The sequence below is a fragment of the Lipotes vexillifer genome, unplaced genomic scaffold (assembly GCF_000442215.2).
Source record: "Lipotes vexillifer unplaced genomic scaffold, Lipotes_vexillifer_v1.1 scaffold883, whole genome shotgun sequence".
In the NCBI taxonomy this organism is placed as follows: domain Eukaryota; kingdom Metazoa; phylum Chordata; class Mammalia; order Artiodactyla; family Lipotidae; genus Lipotes; species Lipotes vexillifer.
The window spans coordinates 263,805-275,245 of NW_006789567.1; the positions used below are offsets into that span (position 1 = coordinate 263,805).

The 11,441-nt window shown below is 35.1% G+C and overlaps 1 protein-coding gene across 2 annotated transcripts in view; it reads left to right on the forward strand.

Moving 5' to 3' along the window:
* SPATA7 (spermatogenesis associated 7) overlaps positions 1–11,441 on the forward strand; it is a 35,261-nt gene that overhangs the window by 18,315 nt on the left and 5,505 nt on the right. For both annotated transcript variants that reach the window (XM_007462729.1, XM_007462730.1), the window contains 4 exons: positions 5,922–6,397; positions 7,532–7,592; positions 9,187–9,302; positions 10,830–10,883. In XM_007462729.1, coding sequence (XP_007462791.1) covers positions 5,922–6,397; positions 7,532–7,592; positions 9,187–9,302; positions 10,830–10,883 — 707 coding nt within the window. The remainder of the gene's footprint in view (positions 1–5,921; positions 6,398–7,531; positions 7,593–9,186; positions 9,303–10,829; positions 10,884–11,441) is intronic.

Sequence of the window (11,441 nt, forward strand, 5' to 3'; positions counted from 1 at the left end):
ATAAAAATAAAAAAATAAAGTGGAGCATTTAGTATGTTTTCATTTCTTCTTTCTTCTTGTGTACTTTCTATTTGACCCACAGTAGTAGGCAGGATTCTAAGCCCACAGTGATCCCCACCCTTAAACAATCCCCTCGTCTTGAGTGTAGGCAGTACCTGTAACTTGCTTCTAACCTATGGGATGTAGCAAAGGTGATGGAATATCACTTCTGTAATTCTTCTGTGGCAAAGTGAAGGGAATTTCCCCCTGTAGATTGAGAGAAAGGAAAAATAGGTCTGAGAGTAATTTCTGCAGTGGGTGCTGTTCCCCTCCCCTAGCCATGCCAAAGAAACAAGGGAAGGGGGAAATTTTCTCAGGATTCTTCCTGCTCTTCCCTGAGAGCTTTTGGTGGAAAAGCTCTTTCCTAGAGGAAAAGCCTGCAAGAGGGTACAAACTCCCCAAGTCTCAGAGGCTTCATACTCTTACACTAGTCCACACTCAGTCCTTAGCAATTAACTAAAAACTTCTAGCATAATCTTCTTACCAGTTTATATGTCATTCAGCAGCATCTGTCCCAAATAAGCAAATGCTTAGGTTCTGTTTCTCCCTGCAGGTACCTATATCACTGTGGATTTTAGGTTAGTTGTGACCTTAGTTCTCTCAATAGTTCAAGAAAAATCATTAATTTGCAGTTTGTCCAGCTTTTTTTCATATTATAATGGTGAGAGCTATGCTCTTTCCATTTCTCTCCATCTGTCAGCTGAAACTGGAAGTCTTTTTGTGTGTGGTCTCTTTTTAAACTTTTTAATTTTGAAAATTTTAGCATCTATAAAAATAGAGTGGTATAATGAACCCACGTGTTCTTGTCCCCCAAGTGCAACAATGATCAATTCAGAGCCAGACTTATTTCATGTATATCCTCACTCACTACCCCCATCCCAGATTATTTTGACGCAAATACCAAATATATAATATTATCTATAAATATTTCTGTATATATCTAAAAGATAGACCACCATACCATTATTATGCCTTAAAAAATAATAATTCCTTAATATCATCAAATATCCACTTCACATTTCCCCATTATCTCTCTCTTTTTTTTTTTTAAGTTTGTTGGAATTGGAATCTAAATAATTTCAACTAATTGATACATTTCTTTTAATCAATAATTTCTCTTTCCCCCACCTTTTTATCCCCCTACAATTTATGTGTTGGAAAAAACTTGAGTCATTTGTCTTGGCTTAAGGTTTTTGTGGACCATCTGGGTAATGCAAATTTAGGCTGCAAGCTTGTGTGGAAGCAGCATATGATTTCTCATTCTCAAAGGCCACTGTTCTCTCAGTGCCAGTGTTCAAGATGGGCAAGTTTCTTTGTAAGTCATCTAATTGGAGGGTCGCCATTGAGAGGATCCCAGATTCATGAGCATGGTCTCCTAGACTGTCTAGATTAGGCCCTGAGCTTTGTTTTCTGTCCCCTAGCAACTGTGATATGGAAAAACTATTGCCTGTTGGTAAAAGCCGTTTCATTTTTGACTCCAGCTCTTTCCATTGTACATGAAGATGTGACATATTAGTAGGCAGGGGTAAAGACTAAGGGCATTTGTGAATTAAGAGTGAACCTGGGTCCTTTTTCTCTGAGAAGTGTGGCAGAGCCATAGACCAGTTTTTATTTGGGAAGTTATGTCATCATACTGGCACTTTACAAAGACTACACTGGCAGCAGGGAAGGACAGACTAATTGTGTGACAGTTGCAGTATAAGGAAGAAATGATTAAGATCTGTAAGACAGCAGAAGGAGCATAAGGAATATATATTTAGGAGACATTTAAAAAGTAGAATCCCCAGGACTTGGTGACTGATCAGATGATATGAAGAGCAAGAGGCAGGAATTAAAGAGGTTTCCAGGTTTCTGGCTTGGGCAGCTGGGAGGTTTCCAGGTTTCTGGCTTGCCCGAGTTTACTTGTTCGGACCTGCTTAATTTGAGACGCCTTTGGAACATCTAATATATTCAGTAGAGAGCTGGATATAAGTATCTGTGTCAGGAGGGAGGTCTGGGCTGAAAATAGATTTGGGAGTCATCAGGAAAGCTGTAAATATGTTTAAGAGTCCCCAAGGCTGTTTTGTAGATAAAAGGACTAGGAATAGAGCTGCTTCCTTTAGAATAAACCTGCTGTACACTATACCATCTGGGAATCTGTTCATCAGTATTTGACTCATGTATGTATTTTCATTTTCAGTGATGGTACTTTTTAAACATATTTTTTAAAATATGTTTCTATTATCTAACATTTTGAATATAAATTAATAATTCTATTTTGAGGTAAGGATGGGATTTGTTGAAAATAAAATATATAATTAAGTCTGTAAATGGACGATGTTTTCCATTCATTTTTCCTTTAGTCACTGTAACCCTGTAACTTTTTGCTTCTAAAAATATAGTTCATTTATGCTTTTATATAGGTATATTTTTTACTCCATTTAGACTTAATAGTAATTTGCAGTTTGCTTACATTTTTTATAATACTTGATGATAAATATTTAGATACATTCAAATTAAAATTATTATTTGGGGCATAATATTTTGATAATTGGGTGGGTTTATGATTAACAGATACCTGTAGTTATAATCTGCATTTACTGAAAAGTTTGCTACAATTCAAAAGAAAGTGGTAACTTTGACCTCTGGACATATTAGCTGTTTATATACGTGAGACCATGTAATCAAAAACTTTTTCTTTAATTGCCCACACTGTAATATGGGCTATTTATTTTCTCTTACATTTTGACTTACATGCTATCACCTCAGACACTTTTAAGTCTGCACCTTGTACCTCACACACAGTTATTCACCACTCACTCACATCACTGGTGCAGCACATACCATGTGATATTAAGATTAATTGAATATATGAATGTGATTCATGTTCTTAAATAAATCTATTTTAAAAGCACTATAAAACAGTGAAAATCAGAAGCTATCAGTTTCTTTTGTAAAATACAATTTGAAGCTTTTTGCAAAACAAGTGTTAATCAAATTTTTAAATAAATTGTATCCATCCTGTTCTGCACTTGAATTGATTCCTCCACTGTTTTAAAACCTGACAATTGGAAAATCTTTGTATACCATTTCTTCTGACATTATCCCTGAAAAAGATTGATTTAATACTCAGTTGTTCTGTGATTAAAATTGGATAGGTATTTTTGACATAAAAACATGTATGTGTTAACTGTCAATAATTATCACTTTACATAAATTCTTAAATCACAGAAACAGTTTACAACAAATTGCATTAAAGTGGAAGTGGTCAGATTACCACCAGAATTTTTGTTCCATTGACAATAATTGATGAACACTTTTCTGATTTTAGAACTTTACAGTGATCTGCTATTTTAATTTTGGTGAATTTACCAGTGTGTTACACATTTTCTGTGAAAATCATATCCATACTTTCTGATATTCATAGTTAAAAATTATATAATCTCAAAAAAGCAGATAGGTACAGTTGGTTTTGCACTGTGTTCTACTAGTTTCCAAGGAAAGAAGTAGGATACAGGGTAGGAATTATAAGATATAAAGATACAGAAAAGTTTCATGCCTTCACTTGATTCAAGAGCAATTTTCCCAGCCCATTTCAGACAGATGAGAGTATATTCCTGCCTTTAAAGACTTTCTTTGGTATTTCATTTTGTTTATTGAATAACCATTACTGGTAAGAATTTTCTCACAGGCAGTCTAATGCCTTATGCATTTCTGCCTGCTGTGATCCCAATTTGTTCTGTTCCCCAAGTGTAAATAATTCCTGTGATTATTATTTAATAGCCCTAAAAGATTTTTCAGATCATACTTAGAAATTGCTTTCCGGGGAGCCAGACTCCTCTGGTACATAAGCTGCAGTGTGAACCTAGTTTGGGAACACTTTTTACAACTAATGTGTTAAAGTCATTAACTAAACACTACCCTAGTGACTTACAGTTTAATGCCAAAATACTTAGTTGCTTTGAGTAATTCTGCTTTATATTTGGGATAAAGTTGGAAAGCACTTGGAAAGGAAATAGGTGACTTGACCTATTTTAGGCTGTAGTCACAATATCTAGTTATCTGCAATTTCCTTGCTGAGGTAAATCAATATGTAAGTTAGCTGACTTGTTCATTACCATGAAAGGAGTTAAAATCAGCTTAAGATTCCTGGTGGTGTAAAAAAAATCTAAAAATGTATAAATTTCAAATGAGTCTGTAAAATAGATAGTATGATATAATGGGAAGAGCATAGGTTCACCTGGGTTCAAATCTATGAGACCTTGCCCCTCAGGTTCTTCATCTGCATAGTAGAGGTACTAATTGTACCACCACCCAGAAGTTGATGTGATGATCAAATGAGTCGTACGTGTAAATTAATTAGAACAGTACCTTGCACATAGTATGCACTCCATATGTAATAGTAGTAGTGGTAATAGTAACAGTTCTTACTGTTCCTCTTTTATTTCTACTCAAAGGCAATAACAGTACCTTGTGCACAGAAAGCACTCAGCTCCTTTCTTATTCAGCTTGCTTATCTTCCTCTTGTTTTCCTCCCCATGAGCTTGTAGGACAGATATAACTGGCTAAATCCCAGCCTTTTTCACTCCAGATTAACTTCCATGTAACTTCTTCTCTACCATTTAATAAAGTGCCTCAAAGTTCTGTAAAGGATACACAGGTGTCCATAAAGTCTGGAATCATGGACAAGGCATCTAGTCTATGGGCATCTAGTCTGTAAAAGAATAAAATATTACCTATACTCTTAAAACTTATGAATACCTTGTAGAAATAGTTCTTCCGAAGTTAAACCAAACATATATACGATGGAATACCACTCAGCCATAAAAAAGAATGAAATAAAGCCATTTGCAGCAACAGGGATGCATCAAGAGATTATCATACTAAGTGAAGTAAGTCAGAAAGAGAAAGGCAGATACCATATGATATCACTTATGTGTGGAATCTAAAATATGGCACAAATGAACCTATCTATGAAACAGAAACAGACTCACAGACATAGAGAACAGACTTGTGGTTGCCAAGGGGGAGGGCAGGTGGGGGAGGGATGGATTGGGAGTTTGGGGTTAGTAGGTGCAAACTATTACATATAGAATGGATAAACAAAAAGGTCCTACTGTATAGCACAGGGAACTATATTCAATATCCTGGGATAAACCATAATGGAAAAGAATATTAAAAAGAATGTATATAAGTGTATAACTGACTCACTTTGCTGTACAACAGAAATTAACACAACATTGTAAATCAACTATACTTCAATTAAAAAAATTTTTTTTTAATGGTTAAACCAAAAAGAAATAGAGCAGGCCAAAATGCCTTCCTTTCAAAGCTTTCCCCACTCATGAGAAGTTGAGAAAGAAACATATGAACTTCCCTATGGCATAAATCTTTCTTAATTATGTTTAAAATAGCAGTTACTTAAATCAGGGCTCCATACATCTATACATTGTGAAGAGAAGTTCCTTTTCATTCCTTCAAAGCCTTTAAGTCACAGAAGAACTGCTGGCACTGAAGGTGGTCATGACAAGGCATGAATGGGTGGATGCTGCCACCAGCAGTGGTTGAGAAGGGGATTAGTACTCACGATTGGTTTGGAAACTCAAATAAAACTGAGATCTACCTCAGTACACAGGTTCAAGACCACAAATATAGTTATATGTTATTAATCATTTGTTTAGTTTCAGAAAGAAAAATGATTGCTATTGCTTATATTTAGAATTATATTTTTATATATTAATAATTCAAAAACTTGAATATAACTTCATATACAAATTTTCAGGAACATACACACTATATTTGTAGAGCCCTGAGGCTCTACATTTTTTAATGTGTAATCTGGAGATCCCCAATTATCTGAATTTGTAAGTGTAACTGATCACTGTTAAACCAAATGTTCTTAGCCTCCAGGAGAACCACAAGATGAAGATGCTTTGTTAATCGAAGAAGTGAACGGATTTCCATCCTTTAAAAGGTCACCAGTAACTTCTTCAGAGCGACTACACTTAAATCCACCTAAATCCAATAAAGTCCTCACAAATGGTACTGAGAAGAACTCCAGTTCTTTCCTGTCCAGCATGGATCACGCTGCCTCTGGGCCCAGGAAATCATACTCTGGAACCTCCTACGGCAGAAGGCCCCGGGGCACATCCCTAAATTCCCAGCGGTTTCAGTTAGTTATTTCAAAAGCACCCAGTGGGGACCTTTTGGATAAACATTCTGAACTCTTTTCTAACAGACATTTGCCATTCACCCCACGCACTTTAAAAACAGAAGCAAAATCTTTCCTGTCACAGTATCGATATTATACACCTGCCAAAAGAAAAAAGGATTTTACAGATCAGCAGATAGAAGCTGAAACTCAGACTGAATTAAGCAGGTATGGCACAACAGTCAATAGTATATCCTTCAAGATGTGGTAGAAATTAAAAAATATTCCTTACTTTATTTCATGTACCTTATGTGCCACACTTAAGGTCTGGTAGTGCCCTTTTGATTAGAATGAGGTTAATGTGGCTTTTCCTTCTGCATGAATCACTAGAACTATCAGAGTAATTGTTGAAAAAATAAATAGCTATTAAACTTGTCAAGCTCCTTATGAACATGAATGTTACATATTTTAATTTATTGTTTCAAACATGGTACTAGAACTTTTGTATGTTTTTAAATATACTTTCAGAGAATCCGTAAAATATGTCATCAGACAGCATTTGTGTAAATATGTTTATTGATTTATGTTAGAAATGGCAAAACAATTGACTGTATTGGGGGAGAAAAAGCAACTGTTTGTCTAACTACCCCTATGCTTCCCTCCCTGCAAATATTCAGCAACAACTCCTCAGGTATAATGTAGACAATTGGGATAATTTCTGGAAATTAAGTATAATTTGCCTCAATAATATTTTCATATACAGTAGTGCCTGGCACATAATGAATATTCATTAAAGGTTGCCAGATGATTGAAGAAAGAAACAAATCTTGTAAAGTATTGAGTGTTAGCGGATTTGTGATTGTTTTTCCTAGTGTTATATAAATGAGTATTTATCTGGTGCTAGGTTTTAATTATTTTTAAAAGTAAAAAACAATTTATGACTAGTATTCTTTTCTCTGGGTAAAGATAAGAGGTATAGTAAGATCAGTCTGTATACATTTAAAGAATTAAGGAATTAAATCTAATGATATAATTTTTAAGTGAAGAAGAAATGAGGGAAGCAAATACAACGAATACTTTTCTGATTATATTTTTGACAGCTTTTGAAGATAATGGTTTCCATTTCCCTAGTCCCATTCTGTCCAACTGAAATCTAGCTGCTCTTGAAAAAAGGAAAAAGAGGCATATGTAATCCAAACCATATCTATTTCCTGATTATATAATTAGAAATTACACATTCTACAAGAATAGATGCATTTTATCTCTCATGTTTGAAGTTTATTTTTTTCTAGCCAGTAAAGCTTATTATCACAGTGTTTATATTTTGAAGATTTAACAATAATTTCTTTTAAAATATTACAGCTTTCAATCTGATTTTGAGACAGTTGAGATTAAGAACTTCACAGATTCAGAAATGAAGCAGGTAATAAAAATGAGATTTCTTTGTGTCCCACATTAGAATTATAGCTGCTTTAACAGAACATGTGTAGCTATTTGGACTGTGAAGAATAATCTCTTGGTGACACTTCTTGCATGTGATACAACCAGTATACAGAAGTATTGCTTTCTTACAGATGGTTATAGCTCTCTGTGAGTGGCCAGGTGGATCCTGCCCAATCTGGGAAGTCATTTTTTTGTTGGCAACTTTTCTAGGTGGTTGGATGGCTGGCTGGATAGACGGGTGGATGAGTAAAATACCTTATATGTTCTTTTCAAAGTTGCAGACTTGGATCACTAAAGGAGCCAGAAAAGTTGTGCAGAAGTTATTTTAGTTTCTATGCCTGTATTTTTTTTTAAAGAATTGCCACTGATTATATTATTGGAAATTATACATTTTATAAAAACAGATGGATATCATTCTCCTGTGCTTGCTTTTACTTTTTTCTAGACTGTAAAGATTATAAACTGATTATTTTTATTTTAGGGGTATTAATCATACACTAATTTAAATTTCTTGTTTGTGAAAAAGGTTTGTCTATTAAAATGTCAAGCAGATTCAGGGATAATATAAGCATACTCAGCTTTCCTCTTCCCTTCTGAAAATGGGTAGAGGATCGTAGTTTTCCATCCCAGCCATTAATAGCTGTTTGACATCGGGTTCTGCCATTTAAGGCCCAAGGACAAATCAGTTCCTCTGAGAGCTGAGTTTCCACCTCTAGAAACACTGTGCTTAATGTGCAGGATCATTGGAAGGATTAAATGTTGTACGTGAAGTACCTAGTCTGACCCAGGCTCTGTAAATGATGGCTATGACTAGCTTGAGATTTAGGAAGAGGGTTTTTAGCTCCGTAGATAACTAAATAAACTAAAGCAGAAGTCCATTTTTATGACATTGTGCTCCAAATGTTTATCTAATAACCCTGTAAGAAAATGGCATGTCCCCTTACTCCATAATCTACTTGAGGAAGCTAGTTAAGAGTATTAGCTACAGTAGATAGAACATCCTAACAGCACTTTTAAAACTGTAAAGCACTACACATAAATTAGCATTCTAAAGATTAACTCTGATAATGCAGGTAAGTGCTTGACACAGTATCTGGCCCCTCGTAAGCGTTCTATAAAAGTAGGCTGCCCTTGTTTTTGTTTTTTTCTTTATATTGTTGTTCATACTGCCGGAGCTACCACTGCTTCTACAATACATATTTGATAGGTTGGCATTTGAAACAGATGGGCTATTTGAGTTTCTGAATAATAGGCTTATTTTTTCTCAAGTTTACTTGTTTGCTTGGTTTCTCTTTGTTTGTTTATTTGTGGTGGTCTTTAATGTCATTTAAAATATTCGTCATTAAAATATAAGAAATTGTTTTACCTTTAAATAAATTTAAGAAAAACGTCTTGATTGTATGAAAAGTGAATTCTGAAACATCCTTTGTCCTAATGTATCAGTCACATTTATCTACTGGGTATCTCTACGCTCTTTCAACTATTTTTGGAAACTTCCTGTTTTGCTTTAGTTCTGCTTTCATAATGTATTTTTGAAGCAAAATAAAGATTTATGCTTCTCATTGCATCCCCAGGCATCTAGCTGTATGTCGTATGGTACGAAAGGAAAAATAACCCCTTTACCTTTACAAGGACATGAATTACCATGGGATAAGGTTAAAGACAGTGCTCTTCAGTGTTCCTCATCAAGGTATTTCACCTGTTTATATCTAACTGCTTTCCTGTGTAACAGACGTACAGACTTTGCAACATGAGGGGACTTCCCTGGCGGTCCAGTGGTTAAGACTCCGTGCTTCCACTCCAGGGGGCGACGGTTTGACCCTGGTCGGGGGAACTAAGATCCCACGTGCCGCGTGCTGTAGGGGGGCGGTGGCAGGGGTCAGACACTTCAGACCTGGAAACATGAGTACTGTTTTAACTGAATGCTCTCCCATCTGTTTTGGTATTACACAATTCAGTGGCCCTGTTAGTTTTACTAAGGAAGTATTACGAAGTAGGTAGTCACTGAAAGTGTAAATGAATTCATTTTGCTAATTCATTAATAAAAGGAAAAGGGACACAGGCTTGTATTATTTACTATCCCTCTTCATATGAGAAAAGATTTTCCCCAAGACAGATCCTCCAGCAGTGATGCTAACCAGTTTACATGGCACAGATAGTACTGAAGAACCCTACCATTTGAGGATTCAGCATTTGTGGTTTTGAGTATTCCTCATGTGCTAGTGCTTTATCTGTCCGTGCTTTGTAGAGGAGGCACTATTTTTTAAAACGACTCCTCATGTTTTGGAATTACGGAACACTGCACCTAAATAAAAATGATAGGTTAGCAGGTAGTATAGAACCTAAAAAATGCCTTTGATAGCTTCAGCTGTCAAGTGCATTTCCAGTGTCAGAGTTTGGATATGAGATGAAGGAGGTGGAAGGAAAAAAAGACTAAAGAGCAAGAATGAGACATCCTGTAGCAGACTGGAAGCAAGCACACGCAGCCCTTCAGGGCCCAGCTCTTCCCTCAGGCCTTTCCTTAGGGAGATCTCACCGGGAAAGGCTTTGTGGGGGGAGGGAGTGACAAGGAGGTTTATTGCTGACTTCTCTGTCTGGAAATTCATGATGCTTTAGTACTCATAACTTAAGATACTCTCTTGAGCCAGTTGAGCCAGTCTGCAGTGAATATAAAGAATAACCTAAAGAAAGGGATAGTTATCTTTCCCAGTAGCTTCTATCTATAAGAAGTAAAGTAAAATATTATAATTGAATATACCTGAATAGGAAGCTTGGAATTAACTAATGATGACATAACTGAATAATGACAAAATTTATCATAGTTAATAGCTTAAAATTTTTTTCTATAGGGAGATATGTTTCTAACATCATTTATGTTTTAATCTTAGTCAAACTAATTGTTTATACAAGGTAAGTTTCATAGTACAATTTTTAAAAGGATCATGAATTTGTAATTACAAGACTAGTTTAAAAATCTATCTTTGCTACTTACTAACACATGACCTTGGCAAGTTACTTAGCTTTTCTACCCCTAGGTGAATTGTTTAGGAAGTGGAAAAAATAACACCTACCCAATATACCTGACAGGGTTTTTCTGAAGATTAGATTAGATAATGAATGTGAAAAGTGCTTTAAAATTCTGAAACATATTATTACTAACATATTACTGTATGCCAAATCATTGTTTTGTTCAAATACTCTAATTTTCTCTTTCCAGGGCAGTATGTCAATGTCCCCTGCAGCCTCCTTCAGGGAGAAAAATCTATTCTGAGTAAGATATTTTTGACTTCTTCATTTTGCTTAGTGGAAATGAAGAATTAAGACTCACACAAATTATTATTAAATTAGTCAGGATTGAACACTAATCTTTCTTTACAACCAGCTTTGGGGTTCAGTCATATAATGCACACCAAATCTGAGAGAATGACCAGAATTTTCTGAAATAATTATTAATCACTTCATCTTTATGTCCAGTAGAAATTTGTCCCTAAGTTAATAATACTTGCTATTTTTTTTATAATTAGTACCCATAATTTTTATTTTTATAAATAAAAATAATAAAGAATAATAAAGATGAGTTTTAGAGAAATGTAGGCTTGGTAGCTCAGGATACCATTCTTGGAGGTTTCTAACTTCACCAGTTTTTTGCAGATAAAAAACCCACTTCTGGGTTTGAATGTTGTTTTAGTTAAGCTGCATTTTTTCAGGGAAAACAATCTACTTTTGTAGACTTTCATTTATTCTCAAACTTGCTGCCTGTGAATTGGTTTGAAAGCGTAATTTTTATGCAGTATTTTAATCTTCTATTTGATTTGCTGATTAACTCTTT